This window comes from Branchiostoma floridae, chromosome 4, assembly GCF_000003815.2.
Source record: "Branchiostoma floridae strain S238N-H82 chromosome 4, Bfl_VNyyK, whole genome shotgun sequence".
NCBI lineage: Eukaryota > Metazoa > Chordata > Leptocardii > Amphioxiformes > Branchiostomatidae > Branchiostoma > Branchiostoma floridae.
Genome location: NC_049982.1, coordinates 23603919 through 23630044, shown reverse-complemented (window position 1 = coordinate 23630044; position 26126 = coordinate 23603919). Strand labels below are relative to the sequence as shown.

At 41.8% G+C, this 26126-nt stretch overlaps 1 protein-coding gene and 2 long non-coding RNA genes across 3 annotated transcripts in view; all 3 read right to left on the bottom strand.

Annotated features, from left to right (window-relative positions):
• Positions 1–1669, bottom strand: part of LOC118414570 (laccase-2-like) — a 6130-nt gene extending 4461 nt beyond the window's left edge. The window contains exons 1-3 of the mRNA XM_035818702.1: positions 1511–1669; positions 631–813; positions 13–201 (exon numbers count right to left, since the gene is read on the bottom strand). Of these exons, the coding sequence (XP_035674595.1) occupies positions 13–201; positions 631–675 (234 nt within the window). The 5' untranslated portion in view covers positions 676–813; positions 1511–1669. The remainder of the gene's footprint in view (positions 1–12; positions 202–630; positions 814–1510) is intronic.
• Positions 1670–2986: 1317 nt separating this feature from the next.
• Positions 2987–7380, bottom strand: LOC118414595. Its single transcript, XR_004830997.1, has 4 exons — positions 7264–7380; positions 6305–6402; positions 5744–5909; positions 2987–3348 (listed from the first exon to the last, which is right to left on the bottom strand). It is a non-coding gene; the product is annotated as an uncharacterized LOC118414595 (long non-coding RNA).
• Positions 7381–23705: 16325 nt separating this feature from the next.
• Positions 23706–26126, bottom strand: part of LOC118414596 — a 5583-nt gene continuing 3162 nt past the window's right edge. Inside the window, exon 3 of the long non-coding RNA XR_004830999.1 lies at positions 23706–25153. This is a non-coding gene — a long non-coding RNA (uncharacterized LOC118414596). The remainder of the gene's footprint in view (positions 25154–26126) is intronic.

The window sequence follows — 26126 nt, the reverse complement described above, 5'->3', positions numbered from 1 at the left end:
ACTTTACTCTACCTGTGCTCCCTCCATGACTTCTATGGCAGGTCCCGGGAACTGCCCGTTCACCAGAATGACGTTTCTCTGTACACCGTCAGCTGTGATGACGTCATCGGCTGAAACACGTGTGCCATTGACGTCGTCCCGGCGAAGGTCAAGGGTCAATGTCGTGAAGAGCTCAAGATGGCCGTCACCAGTAATGGAGACCTGGTGTTGGATTACATGTACATTAGAAAACTAGTTTTTCCTAATGTTGGACATCAAGTATTGATAAAAATTCTAACGGTAGAGATGGTCTTTAGAATAAAATTTCGTACCACAAAGATAGTAGTTTCGAGCGCTAGTACTTAACGAGTTTTGCTTTGGATCATAAGTAATTTTCCCCATTCATTCCCTGCACTATATTCATTATGAATCAGGGTCTACGTGTGGGACATTACTGGATTGTAAATTGATCATATCTTTGATAGTCGGTGATGAAATTTTACAAAACATTGTGTTCTTATAGCAAATAACATTAACGTTGCAGGCGTACTTGATTCCTCAACGAAAGCATGCAAAAGAATACGGTATGAATGATTTTCTGCTCTTAACAGTATTTTGCAGATCTATGAGAGAGGTGCAAATGGGGCCTACCTGATTATTTTGTTCCAGACCCTCAACTGTTCGAGTGTGAGTCATGGTTCTAGCCCGCCTCACAGAAACCTATAGCTGCACACGGTGTCCTTACATATCTCCCCTCCCACTGTCAGCACTAACATACACAGTAAGGCAGCCCAGCCACGACCGCTAGTCCTGGGTCCAGCCATCTTTGTTGTTCTGTGGATTAAATAGGTTGTCTGTTCATATCCATAAAACTGTAAGCTTCCACAAGTCAGTGAATGAATTTCAGTACATTCCAAGCAACTACTTTCTACGTTATGGAGTAAAACACCATTTTAGCGAAGTTGAAAACTATTTGAAGAGTAGCTGCGACTGCTGGCCAATATTTTCTCGTCCCAAATCAGACGTACCATTCACAGTGGGTTCCATATACTCCATATAGTATGTGGAAAGCCCAAACATAGATCTGGATATGAAACGCTTCTTCCCAAAAAGTTTTGAGTACAGCCTGTACATTATTGACCTCTAAGGTCATAGACACAGACCTTTTTCTTAATGGCGATTTTTTTTTACCTCATGACGGGTTTTGAAAGACATTGGACGGTAGATCCTTTGGAGCCATGTTGGTTCGAGTGGCAACTGTTAAAATGCATAAGCAAGTAGCCTCTATGAGATGGTAGCGCAGTTTGAAGACATTGTATTCAATTGGTCTGGAGCCGAAAAATATGTAAGCCTTCAATTTGCAGTATTTGGTAGGCCTATAGGTTTGACGTATGTTGCAGTGATCAAATAGAGCGAAAGATTGACACCTTTTGTGGAGATGATTTGAGTGACTACAGTAGGTTGAGCTACACATGTTGTAATCAGGAGACTTAATACTAACTTCAAAATTTGTACAAATCTTAAAACTTACCAGCGTCGTTTTCAGACGATTCGCTGTTCCAGGCGTCCCTTCGTACGTGACTTTTGAGCCCCTGTTTACACAAGTTTTACCTTTGTGGACGGGTACGAGTTACATTTTAACCTTGATACATGTACCTGTTGTTCCGATCTAACTTTCCTATGCAGCCTTCGCTAATCCAACTCTAACTAATTATACAGAATCCTACATTTATACAATTGTAGGAGGCGAGAGGGAGCCGGAATTATACGATTGTTAATGTGTGGTCTGTGCTTAGCCCGGTGGGACAAAAATGAACAGTAAATTAAGGTCCTGACCTAAATTAATTGCTTGGCAGGTGATGAAATGACTACTGGGTATATTGACAGAGCAAACATAACAGTGGCGTCGACATTGTTCGGTGCTATGAGAGCCTGACTAAGGTGACCTCGGGAACATTTCAAACTGTAAACAAATCGCACACCGTCTAGAGCTTTCTATAGAATATTTGAAACACTCAGGTCAATTTTATCACCTTTAGACTTGCCCACACGACAGACCTTCAGTATGATGATATAATGTATTACGAAACATAGTCCATTTGGCAAAAAAGGACATTTTATCTGCTAATTTGTCGCAACAACGTGATACATGTCGGCAAAAGTCTTGTTTCTATATAGACGGATATATTTTTACATTGAGGGGGTGATAGAACACGGGCCACCCATTTTACGACGTCCCTTCCGAAATAACCTTCCAGGGATTTGGATCCGGGTCTTCCAGTTACCAAGGCACTTGAACCTAGAACTGAACTGTGAGGCGACTCTACCAATAGAACTACAGGGATGTCTAGCTGTATCTATATCTATCTGGCCGTTTCTCTCTCTCTCTCTCTCTCTCTCTCTCTCTCCCTCTCTCTCCCTCTTTCTAAGCTTGCAATGTGTGAAAGAGGCTCATCCCAGGTGAGTCACGTAGCATTAAAAACCAATGTGAATAGAACTGCCCAGGCATTACCTATTTTTCATGTACTTAGTACAGACCTTACATTTTTAAAATCAATTTAATGTGTGTACGTTTTGTCCTTACTATATGAACATTCTGTAGCTTTCGTTTACTTTCTATCTAGAAACTATTTGAAGTATGGTACCGTTGTATTCAACATGTATATTTGTACGATATTTACTTTAATCCTTCTTTTGGAAACAGATAAGGAAAATCTCCCTTTCTTATCGCGGTCAACGTTTCTATAGTTATAGCATGGAAATACTGTTTTAAATTCTACTCGGAAAGTTTTAATATTTGTAACTGTCATGACACGCCTTTCTAGTAAAGAATAGATACAAACATATTACATTTAGTTGGTAAACATATCTTATTTTCATACATACAACTACAACAAGAGAGAGAATTTCCTTACAGCTGTACCATAGATTTACATTTTTCCCATGATACGTACTCAGGAAAACATTAGCTATAAAACTGTATCAAAATCAATCCAACACACCAGAACAGCAGTTCCGTACCTTTATTCTTCACACCATTGTTCCTTACATAGGGCAACAAAGCAAGGCATACATTGAAATGAAATTCTTTTGATATTGATCATTGATTTTCATAACAAATCCACGCTTGTGAAAGGAAATAAAAACAGTAAAACAATAGGCAAGTATCCCATTTAGTCAAGCCAGCTCAGTGACTGAGAAATATAGAAGTATTTTGAATTTCTAAAATCAAGGTTAGACCTTGTTCAAATGGAACATCACCAGACTGGAAGTTTGCTGTGGTGCATGGATAGATAATTAAGCTGTCAGATCCTGCTTGAACGGGTAGGTCTTCTTGTAGATTTAGACCCTGTCAGGACCACTGGATGCCTGAGGCAAAAAGAATAAGCGAATAAGACAACTATTTCAATTATGTTAGGCATATCGCTTAATCCAGCTTTGCTAAATATCCTTGTCATGTGTACTTCAATTTTAGACTAGTTGGTAAGTATCAAATGTTGATTGTTTCCTACATGTAGGTGTGCATTTTTGCCTTGCCGCGCCAGCGGCATGGCCTTGTGGCCACTATTTTCTTGGTTGGATGGTTGGTTGGATGGATCAATGGTTCAAACAATGTTAACCCAGCCCTTCCAAAGGCCCTTCCAAAGGCCCTTCCCAGTTCTCCTTCTCGTGGACAAACTTACGGCTTAGGCGACCAATAGTACATCCCCGTCAAGCTTTATACCTCCCCTTTACGCATTTGATAACAGTTGTGGTCGGTACTGAAAGCCTCTTAAATCTGGTTACATCGAATGAATGAAGCGTTTGTATATGGTGATATTTCAGATCCATTGGAGTAAAATATAATCAAGTGAATTATCTCGTATAATAATTTGCATTACCTATTCATAAAGATGAAATAAATGCCTAATTAGACCAATACAATGCATGTGAATATATAAGTAGGCAATGACGTCATCGAAACGTCTCAAGAACGTTTGACTATGTATTTCAACGCTACCACGAAAACCCTCTGCCGTACGGCGATCCGTAAATTTACTACCATCTTCCCACACCCGCGGTACAAAAACTATCCGGTTCTGGAGGCAAATTTACCCATCAAAATAAAGGATATAAGTTTCTCTTTCTTGTGATGTGTTTCTTTTGCTTGAAAATTGTTTAAAACGCCAGAAATTTGCCGGTGAAAACGGCGCGCCGTAAGCGGGGAGGCCGGAGCGTCGGATCGTGGTTCCACACTTCCGGCTGTTTTGATGTCATCGGCAAGTTTCTAGCATTCACGAAGGCGAAGCGCCGAGCTGTTTTCCCCGACGATCGCCCCGATTTGGCCGGACGGCGGCGCCGCGCGATCCAAACGCGCCAAATTTTGGGCCGCGTGCCCCTCAGAAATGGAGGATATGTGACTGAAGCGGCACAAATAGAACCTTTTTTGACGCTATGGATGAAGAATTTCAAGGTAAAATACTTGATACAATTTGTAGTGCTTGGGGGAGGGGGGCATGTTGAAGAAAATGTGCTTTTGAACAATTTTTTCTCAAGTCAATCCCAGCAATATAATTTCTTTGCAGTGTTTCTTTATCCATGTTTTAGTCATGAAACTTACATGTATGTAAAATGTTTCTTAGTAATTTTTTCTTATTAGTTTATTGCTTTCTTTAGCATATTTTACAACTTGTCCTAATAAATTTAGTGTTTACACAATGTCTACCTATTGATATTTTATCTCTTATTAGTACAAACATCTGTCTTCTATATTTTATTACAAATGTATCTAAGTGTAAAGTTGTACTGTTGATACAGTGTAACATCATGGCTCAACATGAAAATAATGCGACATATTCACACACTTACCTTTCACCTTGACCAAGTTGACCTTGTTATAAGGCAATTAATATTGCTGATATTCTATAGATGTGACATTGTTGGTAATATAAGATACCATAATGTTGTGTACATTGCAAAAGTATATGAAGTATGATATTTAATCTTGTACAATGCGACTCAACTGGTGCAAAAAACACCATTGACTGTAACCCAAAATGTGAACTTTTAAACCCAAATTTACTTATTTCTTAAAGAATAAGGTAAGATGACAATTATTGTGTGAAAGGACACCAGTGGGTGCTGCATACATCGACCCTGTGTAAAAGCATAATAAAATGCCATGAATGTTCAGAACTCTGTGAAGTGATTCTATGTAGTACATATTACGGGGAAATAAGATAAAACAAGCTTTGCAGCCTTTACTTACCTTTTCATCACCCCTCAAAAAAGATATTTTTTTTATTTTCATCGTTTATCGCGCAGCCGGCCATATCTGAGGGTAGGTTTTGGCAACTTTGTGGAGCCATATCTCAGCAACCCTTCAAGATATTCGCTTCATCTAAAAAGCATTTTACTCCTCTTGTTTAGCTCTTTCAGAAACAGTAAAAACAGTCATTGTATTGTGTTTTTGCCAAGGCACAGCATTTTGCCTTGCCGGGCTTGAAGTGCTGACCTACTTTTTCCTGACGATATCCCTAACACGCGGCAAGGCACAACTTTTTTTAAAAGATTTCTTGTTTGTAGTGTACTGTACTTGTTCGTTGTTCGTCTCCTGTGCGTTACAGTACCTCGAGTCCACGCGTCTAGCGAACAAATAGACGTTAAACAAGGAGAACAACAACAACAACATTACAGTGTGGTTTCATGTTTTATCACAGAAAAGAGATTCCATCAACTATATATATCATAAAAGCAGTACATGGGGTTTTAGAGTTATCCTCACCATTATGCATTAGGGCGGCCGTTGATATCTTCTATTTCCCCTTCCAGCTCCTCCAGCTCGTTTTTCACCAGACCCAAGGCGGCAGCTTCCTCCACTTCCTCCACGACCTCCTCCAGCTTAGCGTCAGCCTGCTGGAGGATTATCACTTTCTTTTCGAAATTGCTACCTGTGGTAGATGTGGAAAACAACATGTAGTTGGGGAAAACAAAACCGAGGTCACCATGTATCCCCTCAAACTCCTGCAATACCCCCGTCAGACTCAAGGCGGCATCACTGCGTATGCCAGCTTCATGCCCACTTCCGTCAGATATGCTTTAGCATCATGGAGACGACAACAACGAAGCTGTGCCCCATTCACCTCCTTAGCAATTGTGGCGACAACAGCAACAAAAAAAAACCTAACTTGCTAAACACGCGCTCTCTGTTTATCGCCACTGTAAAGCGTCAGTGTTACAACCTGAATTCTTGACCCTGCACCCCCTCCTACTTTATAGAAATTGTATTATCAGGCAGTAAAGTTGTATACACCTGGAGGTTGGGAATACTTTGGGACTGGCTCACCTTTCTTGTCGAGCCACCTCCTCCTCCTCCTTCCGGTCGAGGCGTCCACCAGGACGGTAGTTACCAACATGACAGCTATCAGCAAAGCAACTTTCATACTAGTAGGGGGCAACATAAGGTTGTAGGTTATTTAAAACGTACTTAAAATGTAAATGGTCCAACTAGACGTTAACAATTAACTAAGTAAATGCAGAAGGAGAACGTCTTCCTTGACCAAACTCTCTTCGCAAACACTACTGTCGTGCACGAGTGCTACAATGTACACTTATTACAGAGCAAAATGGGTGGTAATGATGACGATGATACACACTTCTTTCCCAGTCTGGTACAAACCTCTTTGGAGCGTAGACAACGACTTTCAAATTGTGCTGAATTTATTCATCATTTTAGACTGTGAAGTGTCGCAAAAAAATATAACCATATGATCAGGCTTGATTTTTCTTTAAGCCTTCAGTTTAGTTCAGTTCGTCCTCGTAAGAGGTGCCATAAATATCCATTAATTTAAGCCTTGAATGGAGATAAATTGTCATGTATCCGGACCAGTCTGTGCGTATGAGTATACAGAGATATGCTTATATTTCATTCTTTCACTGCCATACGTTTTATATATCCAATGTGCAATTCTAAAAGCTTGAAATTCTCTACGTTATTTTCTTTTGATTACGTCATGCTATAAAGACCATGCGTTTTCATTAAAGAGGAAAGATACGCATATGGTTAACCGGTTATGATTATATGGTGTTACTTAGTCTTCCAAATATTGATCTGAATTATGAAAGACTCAGGTACAGCAAAATTCCCCCTTACCCAGATGGAATTATTGACCTTTGGTTTTCTTATTCATAGGATCTCAGCTAACGTTATAGCATGAAGGTCACTTTTGCGTCGACCCACCTACAATTAAACAACTTGCTAACCTTACCACACTCCTGTATTGGATATCTTTCCGTGGCCCTTACCTTGAAATAGTCAGGAGTCTCTGCGTCTTGGTGTAAAGGATTTGCGTTTTAATTTAGAGGACAATCTTCGGTATTGTCACAAGTCTTGATTTTTGCTGCCAATGTTTTGAACAGATCTTTCGTCTAACTAGAACTGGTCGAGTGAGCTTTGTCCTTCTGGCCATGAGATACGCCAATATACGTCATGCTATAAAGACCATGTGTTTTCATTCATAGAGGAAAGATACGCATATTGTTACATGTACGTCATAACCGCGCCATCTTGTTTCCGGTGCCACGTCCGGTCTGCTTCTAGCACGTTCATAATCAGGCTAAATGGAATGATATTTGATATGATAGCTTAGGTATGGATAAAGTATTTATGTTTTTTTCCAAACTACTTGGGCGAAGACAAATATCTTCAAATACAGTTGTTACAGGAACCAACTAGGTCAAATGTCATCTACATGTATACATAGAAAAGGAATTAATCATCTACGTGTTCAAAGTTCGAACAGTATGTGTCTCTGTATGTGTCTCTAACGGTATACATAGAAAATTACATTTATAAGTGTAAAAAAGGACAACTTCTGCTATTGTAGCCGCACCCACTGGTCTCCAAACATACCATCCACACCGCCACAGAACAGTCAGAACCAGAGAGCTTACAACATTTAGACACTTTATTAGAACTCTCCTGGCTTAACATTTCTTAATACTTCTAGTCGTGCAACATGCATGGTGGTACCAATATTAGTCGTCTTTGAATTGCCATCTCAGGCAAAGTCTACTCTTTCAAATATAGCGTCTACAAGAATATGCATGATAAATTATATACATTCATGGCATCAATACTGATATATCACTTATATTTACATCACAGCTTCTGATAAGTCACTTGCACATTAACGTAAATTCACCATTCAATGTCCTGCAATGGTTATCCACATACTTATCATTAAGTCTACATCAATACGATAGCATTACACAACATTAACGACATGACAGTGAGCAGTTCATGATTGTTGTAAGAAGTGTTTTGCTTCTGTGCGTTTTTCAGCATTACCGGTACACCTTCTTTCACGGAAAAAGATCCCGTATCATCGATACACAAATGCAATCTGTCGTATACTAGATCACACTGTTAGCTGCTAGATCGCGCTGTTAACTGCTATATACATGTGTAGTATTTTTACGTAGCCCTTATTGGCATGTAGTAAATACATGGGTTACGGCACTAATACTATAGTGCATGTCTACAAAATGTTTCCTTATGGGCTCGAAGGTATTCCGTATATGGTATATTATATAGATGATATATCGTTATCACTAAACTTGTTGCTGGAACATATTTACAGTGGTTGTCGTCAAAGGCACTTGTATGCTTGAAGAGGGCTTATTGAAGCTGATCAACAGTAGCGTGCGTAGTCCAGTGGTTAGCGGCCCTGCCTCTGGAACTAGAAGTCGTGAGTTTGATTTCGCCTTTGTCGCTCACCCGACACGCTGGATACTGGAAAGGGTTGAGGTCCTTAGATTTTGGCGTTAAGTCGTGGTATATTGTACATTATGCTTGTTGAAAAGAGCCAGGGGAATTTCCCCGGTACAACGAACTTGTAGATACTGCACATAGTGTCTGTCTTCTCTGTTACGACCAGAGAAAGAAGAGGTCTACAGTGAGCTAAACTGGATCGATATCATTTTCAGTTTCAACAATCATGAACAATGCATACCATCAATTTTACATAAAGAGTACAGTACAGACCCATCAGTGTTAATTGAGAAGTCACAATCGGAATCACAACTAGCTAGAAACAGTTCCCAGAGCATATAAGGACAAGTGCATGGTTCGTTACTATAATACAACACGTAGCACGCTTCTAGACCAGGATGTCCTGCGTGCTAAGTCCAGCTGTTGTCGTTCATCTGACTTGCGTGTAATTGTAAAGGATTACAGTCCCAACAGTGCTCATATTGTTCTAAAGTAAAAGATGACTTGAATATTGTCAATGTATACCACACATACTAGCAGCGCCCATACAGCCAGTGAGATATAAACTACATGTAGTTCACAAGACTCAGCTTGATAAAGATATACATATTCATTCAAGAGAAATATTCGTTTGAAAAGAGGATTCGAGATTCGTACAATGTCATGTAATGCTCTCTTTTGCTGCAATAGATACTGTCAGATATGTGGGAATAACTTCTCCTCTTGCTCCTAAATACTCTTTCGTTGGCACAAACCTTCAATACGTTTCAACAGATGTGCCTGGCCATGTTACTATGTATACTGGTCTCGCCGCACCAACCATATGCATATGCAGACAAGTTTCTGACTACAGTACAGCTTTACAGTCGTGTTTTACGTGTACACAGATTGACCATTAGTGACTATAAATTACAAAGTAAGTTATTCGACCAATTTTAGCAAACAACAACAGCAATTTTTTTCATCCTTGGCACTGTATACAAATCACATATTTCATGTTGTTGACGAATGATATGAGCATGATGGTAAGCCGACAACAATATGTTTCTTGTAGATAATAAATGATTTATGCATTATATTTTCTTGATAGGAATGGTGGTACGCCTGTAGAATTTCGAAACGCTCCCTTTATCTTACCAATGAATACTTGATAGAAAATATCATTCTGACATACGGCTTACACTGCTCTTATACAGCCAGTTAAGACAATACATCATTTTGTTTACCGTCTATTATCTCAGGATAATCTCACGTCATTTCATGAATGGTTTGGTACCACCAGTATCACCCTTTGCATTAGTTGCTGCATGTTGATTAATACACATAGGTCTTATTTGGTAATATTTACTTGTCTTATATTCATAACATATAGTTGCCTAATCAGGAAGAAGTATAATAGATCTACCTTAAACATAAGGTAATTTTCCGTGAACAGTTTCATCAGGTTGGTACGTCACTGAATAAAGAGACTCTTTTTACACAACCAGTGCTTTATTCTCACCGACGTTTCGGTGACCGTCTGTCACCTTCTTCAGGGCAATTCTGACTGGTTCACATTGTACTGCAAAAAGAGTCTCTTTATTCATAAGGTAATTTTGTACATTTTGCTTTATGGTCATATCTCGTTAGATAGTATCAATGGCAAGTCATCTCTTTTCGAACCAAGAAAACTGGAATGATTCATACAACTGCTTCTAACCTTTGATGCAGGAGAAGCTGAGATAGGTTCATGTTGTCAACGAGTAAACATTAATCCAAGGTACAAGCTTAAACTTTTCAGGTGATTGCATAACTATTATTTTCATTGTTTTTTGGTGTTGTTTGTGGTCAGGTTTCGTTTGTTTAAAGAAATGTAAATCAGACAACAAGGTAAGGTGAGGAGAAACATGGCATTATCTACACTGTCTATAAGACATTTCTGTCGATGTATACGAACTGACCATTGGTACATGTACTTCAGATTAAGTAGCTTATTCATGGCGACGACCAGCTTAGCCAGCCGACAATAACAAACTTTTTTTCATGCTTCGTACTGTAGGTCAAATATTTCTTGTAGGTGACAAATGACTTATGCATGATGTTTTCTATAATAGGAATGTGGAACTCTCTCTTCATTTCAACAGCGAATACCTAAATAGAAAATATTGTTGTAACATAGGCTATGTACTGCTAAATACAGTTGAAAATACATAATTTTGATCATCCTGTACTATTTCAGGATAGTCTGACCACATACAGTTAATAAATGAATCAGTCCCACCAGTATTTCCTTTTACATATACAGTATTTGAATGTCTGTCCAGCCAGTCTGATTTGTTTTCAGTTACTTGTCTTTATAGTCGTAGAACCAGCAAATAGTATATAACAGAAGGCAATCCTCATGTATTGTTTGAGATGTTTGGCTATCCCGCTAGACGGTATAAATCGTATGTTATTTATCTGAGAACCCAAAAAGTTTTAATTATTCATACAGCTGCTATAAATGTGTTATAGAGAAGCTAGAAACCACAGATATTCTACAATATTGGAGACAAGTGGTGCATTATAGAAAGAAAGTGATACTGAAATCATTAAGTAATATTCAATATTTTCTACATCAAACAAGCCACTTAAGTATCACTTTTAGAATTTAGTATGATAGCATACAGGTCATGTTGGGTTTCATCAATCTTGGTCAGTGTCATTTTTTGTTCTTTCAAGGGCCAGCACTTTCAATACCAGGAGATACGGCTTGGTTTCAAAAAATGTACATACATGCCTGTTTCTCCATTTACAATCTGCATATTTACATATTTGCAGAAACATCAACAAATTATGGTGCCCACCTAACACGAACGTACATGACTTTGTATAATTTTGAGATCTAGAAAATGGAAATGATGAATGAAACATTTCATATCATATCACACAGGATCCTGATAATTTGAATGTGATAATGTGACGTTGATTTTGGGGTCTTGTAGTCAATATCATGCAAATATAGATTTCTAAAATAAACTGTCTTTCAACCTTGACTGATTTGGTATTCATTCTACCTCAGAATCTGTGTTTAAGTACACTGGTACCTTAAGTGTTTGGAATGATTTATGTTTACAACCTTAAGTAGTTTCTATACAAAATTGATAGAAACGGCATCTTTTAACCCGCATTATTTTTAGAAAAATTAAAACTAAAAGCACGTTAACTAAGAGTTCCGAGACCTCATGCCTCATATTTTTTGGAGGTTTTGTATTGTGTCTCATTGAATATGGAAAAGGTTTTCATTAGCATAGTCTATTTCAAATGATTGTCTTTTTTGTGACATTACCAGTATTGCATTATTTGGCGTAGATCAATTCTATCTTTGATTATGCAAAGGAGTTTCGCACATTTACATTTACATCCACATCTCCTTAAGTTATGCTGAAAACAAATGCGCAGAAACACAGAAAGACAAGGAAACAGACAGACCCAAGGAACAAAACAAATACCTTTCTCACAGAGGTAACAATAAAAGTGTTCATGTTGTCTGTGGCAAAGACAGATTTATTTCATCCCTCGCCCTGTGCTCACTGAACTTCATAGCTGTCTGTCTCGGGACACTCTGGGGCATAATTCATTGTCTCTCTGTGGTCGACATTCTGGCAGTAAGCACCCATCAGCTGTTAGCAGGGGAAGGACATGTATGTAACTGTTTGCCCCACTTGTAGTGGTGGGCTGTCTATGATGGCTTTCATCGATGGCGGACTGAGTACCTGTCTAACTACTAGGTGAGGCAGCTGTCTCGTAGCTATTGGTCACTGGGGACTCTGCGGAGTCGCACACTGTCTCGCTAGCAACATGCAGGTCATACGTGTTGGGCAGGGTACGCTCTAGATCAGTGGCCAGGGCAGGGGAGTTGTAGCAACGTGCCTGACAGGAATTCTGAGCGGCGTTGGCATTCTGTTGATAAGCAGAGGACTGGGTGGCACCCGGATTGGGGAGAATGGATGGGTGCTGGTAGCAGTTTCTGCCAGATTTGTCAGCGTTGGATTTGTCGCGACCATAGGCAGCCAGGCCTGCCCCTTCGTTTTTTGGTGCCCGACGAGGGCGCTCGGTGCTGTACGGGCGGGACGGCACGGGGTGTGTCTGCGCGCGGCCGCGGCCTGTATACGCGGCGCAGACCTTCGCAAGTCCGTACGGGACGGTTTCTGATTGGGAAGAATGGGTCCTGCACAGATCGGGGTGTTCCGCGAAGCCACCCTCAGCGTATGGACTGATGGCTGATTCTGATTCATTCAAGCTGTCGTGATCACCAAAACCACCCTCAGCGTATGGACTGATGGCTGATTTTGATTCATTAAAGCTGCCGTGATCATCAAAACGACCCTCAGCGTACGGACTGATCACCGACTCATCCAAATTGCCTTGATTTTGAACATGCCACCTGGAACAGGCAGCGATCCCATTGACATTGCGGGTTGGGTCGGCAGCGTGCGGTTGATCTTGGGCTTTGCGCCTGAGCCTACGCCTGATGCAACTGACACATCCCCAAACCACTACGGCAGCATGCGCAGCCGACAGCACGCCAATAGCTGCCCACACGATGTACCACGTTAGATCTCCATAGCCATCATCACTCGCGCTGGTGGACAGTGGTGTGGTGCTGATGTTGGTTCGCAAGTGTGTGGTGCTGATTGAGAATGGTGTTGTGTCTATAATCTCTGTTGGTGGAAGTATTCTTAGGTCACAGTGTGCGCGTTCGCTCGCCATGAAAACAGTAGTATGGGAGCCAGTTTCCGAGAAGGCAGTACACGTGGTGTTCCCAAAGGACAAGGGCTCGGAGGTCTCAAGCCAAAAGGTAAAGCTCGACTTCCCCATGTAGTTAGAACACAGGCTGGGATTTCCTGATTCCTTCAGCAGGTTCTCTGGCCCTTTACACCTCACCCAGCCCTCAGCCTTCAGGTCGGTCACCACTCTTACGGTTAGGTTGCCTGTCTGCAGACTGGCGTGTGTGGTCGTGTTTGTGTAGTACGTTATGTTAACTGAGTAGTGCGAGCCGTTGGGGGAGGTACAAGAAACTTGAGGCAGTTGTTCCCAATACACGCTGCCAACCACCGTGTACTTGTACGCCACATTGCATTCAATATTCACGATCTCAACCAGCGGCGCTGGGCAGGGCAAGGCGCTGGGATTGAAAGAATCAAGAGGATTTTGCATCGGCGACCAGGCAGGGCAGCTTGCGGCAGGGGGAATGCGAATTGCCGAGACAAAACGCTGCTTGAACTTCGGCATGTTCCCCCCGTGTTCGTACAGCCAATCATTTGCGCAGGTACAGCGCGGAAGATTATCAAGCTTAATTGTGCGAACCCATCCCAGCACCCTCCCTTCCAACGCAATTGCGGCAATAGCGTTTCCACGCACGATGATGTCGGGCGGAAAGAAAGATTTGAACCAACAGCCGGACAGGAAGGTCAGCCTGTTTCCCGCAAGACTGATAGACTGCAGTTTCGCGTTTGAGTGGAACGCGCCCTCTGCAATGTGGGAGATTCTGTTACCTTCAAGGTTCAAGAGCTGAAGCTGCCCAAGTCCGTGGAACATTCCCGCGTCGATCGAACGCAGTTTGTTCTGAACAGCGCGGACATATTCTACGGACTTGGTCGCCTGCAAGGTTCGAGGTGCTATGTTAGAGATACGATTGACACTTACGTCAAGCGACCGCAGCTGCAGTCCCCGGAACGTGTCAGGTGACAGTGTCACGATTTGGTTGTCCACAAGGATGAGCTCGGACAACCTGGGCAACCCGTCAAAATAGCCTCCCTGCAGCAGAACACAGTATAATGTTGAATATTAATGTAAATACAATATTAATGCAAACACAATATTCCCCCTTTTACCTATGGTATGAGTTTGGAAGACAATAAAAGTAATTGTGTGTGCTTGTCTGCGTGTCTGTCTGTGCGTGTATGTGAGCATGAAAATCTGTCAGGGAATGTGCCATCCTATAAGTAATTTTTTTCTACACTTTTGACTTGGAAGGCACATAAATTACGTCTGAAAAAGCCACCGTGTGAGCATTTTTTTTCCAAAAAAATAAGAAATGCATTGGGATGAAGAAGAATTCTTTTTTTACACAACCAGTGGTTACTTACATGGCTTACGTTTCGATGTCTCTCAAACACTTTCGTTAGAGCTTCTGACTGGAGTTCTACTTCTCACTTCTCTCTCTTGTGTAAGACGAACTCTCCTTCATCCTATATTCTACCAACCTGATGAAACTATTTTCGGAAGAAATGCATTAGTAAGAAATGAATGAAGTGAAATCTTACCTCCAGATGTGTCAGGTTGTTCTCCAGCAGAAGGAGGTGTTTGAGGCCTTCCATCCCAGCAAACGTGCCCCTCATCAGAGTCTGGACATTACTCCTCCAGATGACCAGAGTACGGACCTGTGACAACGTAGCAAACGCCCCTCCCTCTATCGCCGTTATGTTACAACCCACAAACCACAGCCTACAATCGCTACCACAGGAGATCTGAGAGAGGAGCTCTGCCTTTTCAATGTCAAGCTCACCGACGTCGTTATCAACGATCATGATGCTGGCTCTAGATTCTGGGCTTGGGCTCTTGGTTGGACCTCCCTGGGTAGGTCTCGTTTCGTTTGAGCAGACCTGGCAGGACTGGAAGTGTTGACACAAAGAAACAGTGACAAAGGGGCCTCTGTACCTGGTTGATTCATCTGGGTATTTGGTCCACTTGTACCGGTACACTCCAGTATCATACCGGTACGTGTGATCAACATTGCCGCTATCGCCTACACCACACTTGGCCAAGGGCACCTTACGGCAGCTCTGCCAGTTACTGGCGTTCATACCTGGCATCAGTAGCAGCGAAAACAGCAGCAAGAAGTATAGCTTTGCTGTCAGCATGATAGAACGTTAATAAGCCAAACAGTTGATATCAGTGAGCTACGAACAGTACTAGTGACAGGACTTACAGACGGTTTTACAAAAGTGTACAGATAGAGAGTTCTACAAATGTGCTACCGTGAAAAGACTAGATGGTTCTACAAAAGTGTTACCGTTAGTGTCTGCGCAGATCCTGGGAGGCACAGAAATCAGTTGTGATGCCTGCAGTGGCACAGGTGCGCTCTAATCCCACCTGGTTATACAGCTTGTGCTTCTTGCGTGATTACGTTATTTTTGCTGTTTTGATGTTCTATGATTGCCCACACTCTATGGAAAGAACAGAAGCATTCTTGGAACTAAGATATTTTGCATGTTTTATGATTGATCACCTGGTCTGTGGAAAGAACAAAAGCATTTTTGGTAAGGTAATTACATGTTTTACCACAATGTTTTTATCAAACCAATTTCTGGACTGAGTAACTTAAGTTCTACAATTTAAGTCTTGATACTGGCACGCTACATGTAGAGTAGTATATATCATTGAGAAAGCGTGTAACAATGTAACAAAACAAGCATCAATCACCAACTGTTTGGGGGTGGGGGTTAGAACATTTTAGAGCGACAAACTGATTAGGCTGAAAGAGAGAGATGCTTGGCTATCCCTCTAGATGGTGTAAATCGTATGTTGTTTATCGGAGAACCCGAAAAGCTTGATTTATTCATACAGCTGCTATAAATGTGATACAGAGAAGCTGGAAACCACAGCTATCCTCAAATATTGGAGAAACGTGGTGCATTATGGAAAGAAAGTGATACTGAAATCATCAAAAAGCCACTTAAGTGTTACTTTTAGAATTCAGTATGATAGCATACAGGTCATGTGGGGTTTCATGGCAAATCTTGGTCAGTGTCATTTCTGTTCAATAAGCAGGTGGTTCAGAAAAAATGTTACCGCGAGTGTTTCACCCGAAACTGTAAGTGCGCAGAATCTTTGCAGCAGTGAAATTAGTCTAGTCTTGTTGTCCGTTGTGGCACAATCCCACCTAATCACACAGCTAGTGGTTGTTAAGCCGTCCTTGGTTTGTTGAGCTGACGTTATATGATGACATCCGTTCTATGGAAAGTACGGAAGCTTTCTTGGACTTATAAGATATACGTGTGTTACGACAATGTTTCCTATTAACCAGGTGCTTACATGTATATTAAAACTTTCTGTCATATTTTCTGTACAGCCCTGATACTGTCAAACACGTATCTTCCAAAACTGGTACTGGTACAAGGTAATAAATTCATACAGACATCATACGGACTTGAATATATACGCACGTGTGAACCCCCCTTAAGGGACGTTTTCCGATAGACAAGAATCGGCCCTGCACAAATTAGGGTGGTCCTCAGCGTATGGACTGTGACCGATTCTAATATTCATTCAAGTTGTCGAGATCATCAAAATCACCCTCAGCGTATGGACCGAAGGCTGATTCTGATTATGTTACCTTCACAGAAGGGAACATATTGTTTTGCTTTGTTTCTTCTTCTTTTCCGCGCAAATAAGGTCAACGACCTGGACCAGACGGCTGTCACCATGGTAACCGGTAAAGTAGCAGGCACCATGTGGTGTTCGGTTACATAATGTAGCAAATGTCAGATCTAGAGGGGCTCGGGTTACTACATTTAGAAATGTGTTCAAATAAGAATGAACAAAACAGTTGCCAGTGTTAGACTACAACATGTGAAGGTAACATTCTGTATTTGCTTGCAAATATTACCTTTCTAGTTCATTCACGCTTTCGAGATCATCAAAACCACCCTCAGCGTACGGACTGATGGCTGATTCTGATTCATTCAAGTTGTCGTGATCACCAAAATCACCCTCAGCGTATGGACTGGTGGCTGATTCTGATTCATTCAAGTTGTCGTGAACACCAAAATCACCCTCAGCGTATGGACTGGTGGCTGATTCTGATTCATTCAAGCTGTCGTGATCACCAAAATCACCCTCAGCGTATGGACTGATGGCTGATTCTGATTCATTCAAGCTGTCGTGATCACCAAAATCACCCTCAGCGTATGGACTGATGGCTGATTCTGATTCATTCAAGCTGCTGTGATCACCAAAACCACCCTCAGCGTACGGACCTATCACTGACTCATCCAAATTGCCTTGATCTTGAACAGGCCACCTGGAACATGCAGTGATCCCATTGCCATTGCGAGTTGGAACTGCAGCGTGCGCTTGATCTTGGGCTTTGCGCCTGAGCCTACGCCTGATGCAACTGACACATCCCCAAACCAGTGCGACAGCAGCCGACAGCACGCCAATAGCTGCCCACACGATGTACCACGTTAGATCTCCATAGCCATCATCACTCGCGCTGGTGGACAGCAGTGTAGTACTGATGTCGGTCCGCAAGTGTGTGGTGCTGATTGAGAATGGTGTCGTGTTGATGAGTGAGATCTCTGTTGGTGGAAGTGTTGTTATGTCAGAGTGTGCGCGCTCGCCCGCCATGAAAACAGTAGTGTGGGAGCCATTTTCCGAGAAGGCAGTACAAGTGGTGTTCTCAAAGGACAAGGGCTCGGATGTCTCAAGCCAAAAGGTAAAGCTCGACTTCCCCATGTAGTTAGAACACAGGCTGTGAGTTCCTGATTCCCCCAACAGGTTCTCTGGCCTTTTACACCTCACCCAGCCCTCAGCCTTCAGGTCGGTCACCACTCTCACGGTTAGGTTGCCTGTCGGCAGACTGGAGTGTGTGGTCGTGTTTGTGTCGTACGTTATGTTAACTGAGTGGTGCGAGTCTTTGGGGAAGGTACAAGAAACTTGGGGCAGTCGCTCCCAATATATGTTGCCAGACGCTGTGTAATTGTACGTCGCATCGCGTTCAATATTCACGATCTCAACCAGCGGCGCTGGGCAGGGCAGGGCGCTGGGATTGACAGACTCGGGAGGATTTCGCACCAGCGACGAGTCGGGGCAGCCTGCGGCAGGAGGAACCCGTATTGCCGAGACAAAACGCTGCCTGAACTTCGGCATGTTCCCCCCGTGTTCGTACAGCCAATCATTTGCGCAAGTACAGCGCGGAGGATTATCAAGCTTAATTTTGTGGGCCAATCCCAACACCCTCCCTTCCAACGCAATGGCGGCGATAGCGTTTCCACGCACTGTGAATTGAAGTGGAATTAAAGATTTGAACCAACCGCCGGACAGGTAGGCCAGCCTGTTTCCCACTAGATCAAGGGAAAGAAGTTCCGTGTTTGAGTGGAACGCGCCATCTGCAATGTGGGAGATCCTGTTACCCTCCAGTTTTAAGACCCGAAGCCGCCCAAGACCGTGGAACATCCCCGCGTCGATCGATCGCAGTTTGTTCTCAACAGCGCGGACATGTGCTACGGACTTGATCGCCTGTAAGGTCCCAGGTGCTACGTTAGAGATACGATTGGCACTTACGTCAAGCCACCGCAGCTGCAGTCCCCGGAATGTGTCAGCTGACAGTGTCACGATCAGGTTGTCCACGAGGATGAGCTCGGACAACCTGGGCAACCCGTCAAAGCAGCCTCCCTAAAGCAAAACACATGTCATGGGGAGTTAAGCAATTGTTGAATTAAAAATAAATCTGCCCCATGTACATATAGTAAAGATAAGAAATATGATAATGAAGAAACGTATCAAATTCAATCTTAATTTGGAAAAAATAATGAGTAAATGTGGTGTTAGGGCCAACAACGTCCAAGTGAGAATTGTCTGAAAAAAGTATACTTTTGACTTGGATAGGAGTAACTTAAAATGTGACCCCCAAGAGAGCCAATAGTGTGGATATTTCTACAAAAAATAATAACAAAGTGGTAAGAAATGGCACGAAGTGAAATCTTACCTCTAGATGTGTCAGGTTGTTCTCCAATAGCAGGAGACGATTGAGGCCCTCCATCCCAGCAAACGTGCCGTTCCTCAGATTCTGGACATTGCTCCGCCAGATGACAAGGGTGGATACCTGTGGCAACTTAGCAAACGCCCCTTCCTCTATGTTCGTTATGTTACAACCCACAAACCACAGCCTGCAATATCTACCACAGGGGATCTGAGAGAGGATTTCTGCCTTTTCAATGTCAAGCTCACCGATGTCGTTATCAACGATCATGATGTTGGTTCTGGATTCTGTCAAAGGGCTCTGGGTGGAACCCCCCTGGATAGGCCTTGCTATATTTGAGCAGACCTGGCAGGATTGTAAGAGTTGACTCAAAGAAACGGTGGAAAAAGGACCTTTGTAGCTGCTTGATTCACGTGGGTATTTGGTCCACTTGTACCGGTACGCTCCAGTATCATACCGGTACTTGTGATCACCATTACCGCTATCGCCTACACCACACTTGGCCACGGACACCTTACGGCAGCTCTGCCAGTTACTGGTGTCCATACCTGGCATTAGTAGCTGTGAAAACAGCAGCAACAAGTAGACCTTTGTCCCCAGCTTTGTCGCCATGACAGAACGTTAGCTAAGATTGACGGCAATGAGATACAAGGTAACAAAAATATATCTCCCACAATAAAAAAGATTATAAAAGGAAACAAACACATCACAAGCAGGTGGTTCAGAAAATGTTACCACGAGTGTCTCACCAGCGACTGTGCGCAGAATCTTTGCGGCACTAAAAGCAGTCTAACAGACAATGTTTCCTATTGACCCAATGCTTATATGCATGATACATGTACTGCCCTTTTTACGAGCAATTAATTTGGAAGCAAAAAAATCGCAATGAGCTAAAAATTGCCATTATGAATAAAGATTGATAAAACACAGAACATTTTGAATCATTAGTATTGTGATATCTTATTATCAAAACGTATTTTACCGTTGCAGTTACCCAGTCGTGGTCAGTTAGATCGTCAAAGTGTAAATGCTTAAATGACATATTTTTAATATCAATTTCAAGCAATATTCTTTATTATTGATCCCGAGTAAAGGACTTTAAGATCTCTGTGCAGTTTATGCAAATTATACGTAACTGGTACTCGAGAGCCCAAGAATAACGTTTATGCAACTACATGTCTATAAAGAATGCAAAACTTTGTGAAAAGTTCCATCATCTTTATGGAACATATAATAACTTTTATATGTTGTTGACTTGTACCTACGTGCAATGTTAGTTTACCATTCGGGGATATCAAGTCAACGGACGATAGTTTGAAACTGAAATATTTTGAAAATATTGTAATTTCGAACCAATGTGCGTCTACTTGATATTCAAAAATACTCTGTTTTAAAGCATCGAATATAGGTTACCCCGTGTATAAAGGTGAACTGGCGTTGTCACCCATACGGCATTCGCCACTGTTGTAATACAATCAAAATGAACAAAAGCATTTATGATTTGTCCCCCAAATGGTTTTATTTCCACCTTCCGTACCAGACACATTTAGACACGGGGAAGGTAAACTAGCTTAAGAATCTGAGCCAGTTGAAGAATGAGGTCAAATCGTAGACGTTGTTGACGTATTCGAAGCCGTAGATTTACCTGGCAGTTCCGATCCCCTTGTTTTAACCATGCTTCCAACATCCAGTATTATAGCTAGCAGTAACCCGGATCACAGGAACCCACATGCCCCACATGTAACTTGCAAGGATCCATTATCCGGTATGACGGACAACACGTATATATACGACATACGTGGACATATGAGTGCAAAGACCTCAAGGCCTAGCAAAAACATGAGCCCGGAGACCTTATACCTCTTAGAAATATTTCGCAACTTTGTGGATATTTTGTTTCGTCTTGTCAGATTGATTAAGTAAATAAAGCATGTAATTGGCACAATCTATTTCATTTATGATGGTGTTCTTTTATGAAACTCTGCCAAATCAAAGGACAATAAATGTGCCTTTGCTTATTGTCAATTTGAGTGGAAGTGTTTTCGAATGGTCTGTTTTACATACATGGGTTGCGATGGAAGAGTCCATTCTTGCACAGGGGACATGTTCCTACAATTCAATTAATTTTAGACCAGGATGATTATGTAAAAGTCTTTTTTTGGCGGATGGTCTTTTGGACTGCTGCACTTTACAAAGCGACGTGGTTGAGAATGTTCAATTTTGGATCAGGTTTTTTATAGACGAAGTCTATTTTTTCAGTGATAGTGTTATTGAACTAACGGGGTCCATTTTAACTAAAAGTGCCACACAACGAGTCAATTCTCAAGCGGAGTTGCCATTTTTCAAATTCAATTTGGAAACAAACCAATTTTTGTTTAGGGTGGGAAATGATTGAAATATTTAGTATTTGATCGCAAACGTTTCATGTCTAGTTGGATATCCGAATTTTCTTTGATACAGTACCACTGTCCAATCATTTCCTCATGAAACAGTTTACAATGTATTTCATCGTTTTGCAATATTGGCAGCAGAGTGATGCGGTTGTGCCTAGTGCTTTGATTAAGTATTGCGGCAAATGTAATGTTCGAAGTGCTGATTGGTCACTTGGTGTTCCATTGTTTGGTAACAAAACTAATATCAGAAGAACCAGTCAGAAAGGGAGTTAGCGATGGTGTAGCGTAGAAGGCTTTTGTTGCAGGTGAGCCAATTACCTTGAACGGGACCGGTGTTAAACTCTACCACTACACACTGCTATAATTTACCAATTGGTTATTGTAGTAAACGACAAATGAAGCATCAATCGCCAACTTTTTGTGCGATGGGGGCGGGGGTGGGGGTTGTTTAATACGGACTACAACGTATAAGTATGACAAAAGTATCGAGTTGTTTGTAACATTTCTCCATAGCACATTTCATCTGTATCATAAGCGAACTTTTAGAGCGACAAGCTAATTTGGTGTTTAAAGTGAACATCCATAGCTTCGTTCGAAAAGAAAATGACGAAAAGCGCCACAAAAGAAACAATCGCGAATGACTTCTGGCTTCGCAATGAACCTTTATTACGATCAGACACACGTGACCCGGGCAGTATAAGGTTCGTGTGTATCTCTTAAGATTCGTGCGTATCACATAAGATTCGTCAGAATCGTAGGAATCAAAGGGTTCTTGCAAATGCTTAGGCACCCCTGATTGACGAAACATCGTGTCAGGTTGGTACGAACTATGAGATAGAATGGGCGGAATTGTTGTCAAAATAGTTACCTATTCTTTCTGCGCAGTGATTGACTCATCCATATGAAGCTATGGGGTGGTGCCTGGAGTCGCGCGAAGATGTGATACATATAACATTCCCCAGACTGAGTGGGTGGGTGGGTGGGCGGGCGAAAAAGAAAAACTGCGCTCCATCGTGCCTACCTCTTTTCCCTTGCCCCACTCCTTCTATCCCATGTTCACGTCTTCGACGGATTCCAGGCTGTGCGGATGAGTCCGTCAAACTGCATGTGAATAGTCTATCCTGCCTTTATATGGGATTGGGTCTTCGCCTAATATAGGCATCGCCAATCACAGCGCAGGAAAGATAGTTACCTATTCTTTCTGCGCAGTGATTGACTCATCCATATGAAGCTATGGGGTGGTGCCTTCCGTCGCACCTCTTCTTTTTAGTATCATTACCTGAGTTGCGTGGCATGCAAGCTTCTTGGTGCGTGTGTGGGTTCTAGGAGACCAACCGCTGACTCCACGCTAATAGGGAACGCGCTCGGTGTATACTCAAGGACGACAGTGGACGCATAGTCAACATACTCAACATAGTCTATTGACAACTTCTTATGGAACCGTTCCATGATGGTAAACTACCAGCACCACACAGTGCGTGACGTAACCACTAGCGGACTCTACCACTTATATGGGTGGTGGTCCAGACCTACCATAACAATCACTATACAAAATTGGCGCTACTATTCTTCCTTCTTACATATGCATACCTCCTACTATTCCTAATCTCATCCTAACTGTCCTTCACTCCATCGTTCATAAATATCCATACCTCCTACTATCCCCAATCTCATCTTAACCTTCCTTGACTCTATCGTTCTCTCCCACTCTCATCCTTACTTCTCCCACTCTCATCGGCCAAGTTCTTCACACCATCATTCTCTATTCCTTTCTACCCCAACCTCCATTCATTATTCTTTTATTCGTGTCCTGCTTATCGGAAGTGAATCAACTACAATAAACTAATGTGCAGTCTAAAACTTTTTATTTCTTGCATCGCCGGCGGTCCTCTTCTAAAAACTACTAGAAGTGTCCTCTGTCAGATGTTGCAAACTCCAAATATACTTCCAACCCCATAAATAGAATAGACACGGTACGTAACAATGGTCTATTATCGCAGCAGATGTAACTTTCGTATAACGGATCTCTCCAAATTCGACGTACACAAATGGCCCAGACATATTGCAAGAATAAATACCCAATATAATCCCATTTCTCCCTATCAGAACTCGGGTATAAACAAAAAAAAAATGTCGACATTCGGTTTCAAATATTTGTTTCAACTGCCGTTTAGCAAACCAAGCTACGTCACATACATTGGGATAATTGTATCTAAACAAAAAAATCTGTATTGAAGTGTTAGAGTCCTCCTCACTACTGTTCTAGCTTTTCACTGATAACAACCTCTCTGGAAAATCCACTAACCCTTGAATTGATACATACTTGACGAAACCAGTTTTGGCCAATGCCGTTTTGCGCTGGGTAGCCAACCCTATATTACTAGGTCTAGGTTGGAAAGCATATGTGATAAATTGAAGACATTCTATTTTATGTGCAGCAAAACCTTCATGTCTTCTATAAATAAGCCTTAACCCTGTGTGTGCCAATAAAGGCTGACAGTTAGAAAGTAAGCAGTGATCTTTTAATACTGGCTATATTAACCTGAAACTTTTATAGCGTCATCTTTGGACTCATTACAGCTAAACATGTCAGATCTACCTACGAAACAAAATTAGACTTTGGCCTAAATGTTTCGATAAAATGACAAAAATAACTGCTGCCTTTTAACTTTCGTGCCTCGTCAAGTTATCAACAAATTACTACCCAAGATACACGAACCTGTATTTATCCATGGCACTTTATATTAAACATGCTCCTTTTCAAATTACTTATAAACCATAAGCGCTGGAACGTACTACCAAGTAAAGAAAATGGAGACAGACGAAAACAGCAAACCGATTTAATAACTAGTTGTTTCTCAACATTACAACGAAAAATATGTCACTTCCTGGACAACTTCTGACGTTGATGTGTTCTAATTAAAAACAAGCAAATACAGTGGTCATCCCTACAGTGAACTCTAAGACAGTATAGATGTTCTTTTTTTTTTACGAAGAAAGCGTTTAACAGACGCCCTCTAACATACTCTGTTACTTTAAGGCAAAATGTTAATTCAGGTCACAATTCGAACGTACGAGAGAGTAAAAAATTCTGGGGCTGTTGTCTCTCTGTTTCTGAATTTTAAGTCTGGTTTTAAACTTCTTGATCCCTTTGCTTGGCCACCATCCCTGCCTGTACGCCGTCCTCCCATATGGTTTGCTGCGTGTACTTCTCAGTTGGCTGGTGGGTCTAAGTTGCTGAACTTGAGGTGGTATTTTCAGACGTCCTCGCATCACACCCACGCGCGTTGTACTGAATGCTTCCTGTAACATATTTATCATATTGCATGTCCTTCGGGATGAAGGTATCCTTTCTCTTGAAAACCTGTACCACCTAACGAATACGTCGTTGGTTACGAATGTTCTACGACAATGTTGCTCTGTGTCTTGTACTTCAAAGAAAACGTACGTGTACCAAGAATCATAGCGAAACAATAGCGTGTTGAAAAACGAACGAATGATACTCGTAATTAGTTCAAACTCCTTGCAGTTATACGTATATAAGTGCCAACTTTTCATCTTGTGCTGTCCGTCCTAAAACTATCCACGACGTACTATTCTCTACATTGCACACCGTAATATTCACAATTGTCGGCCTCGACTTCAGTGCTTCTGTAGATATTTTCTCAATCGCGTTAAAAACTGCTTGCCGTTCTCGTTATCTACACGGGGTCCATCAACAATCTGCAATGCCACAAATCTCACCAAAGTATCGGACAGTCTCGGTATGTACCATCACGAAGTTAACCAAAACCTGTCGTAGTCAGCCAGCCAAACTGTACTATTCTCATTTCCTACATGTGGCTGCCCTGTCGCACGACCAACTATATCAGCCTAGAGTTGTCCCTCGACTTGTCAAGTAACAAACCGAACGAAAACCAAGTCCTGTTATCAGCCTGAAGCTGTCCAATAACTAATAGTACGGCTCCATAGCACACAAAAATTGTCCTTCAGTCTTAAACTCCACCTGTGGTTGTCCCACAACTTGTCGCATAACAAACAAAATAAAAAACTGTCCGCCAGCCATGTTACTTACCTAGGCTTGTCTAAACAACCTGTCGTGCGACCAACCACTAACACCTGGGTAACAAATTTGTAACAACGTATCGTGCGATAACAGAAAAACTGTCTAACAGTCTCTTTACTTCTCTAGTCCAAAAACTTTCCAACAGTCTTGCTGCTTACCTGGGGTTACTCAACAATCTGTCGTACAACAACACACAAAACTATCTAACAG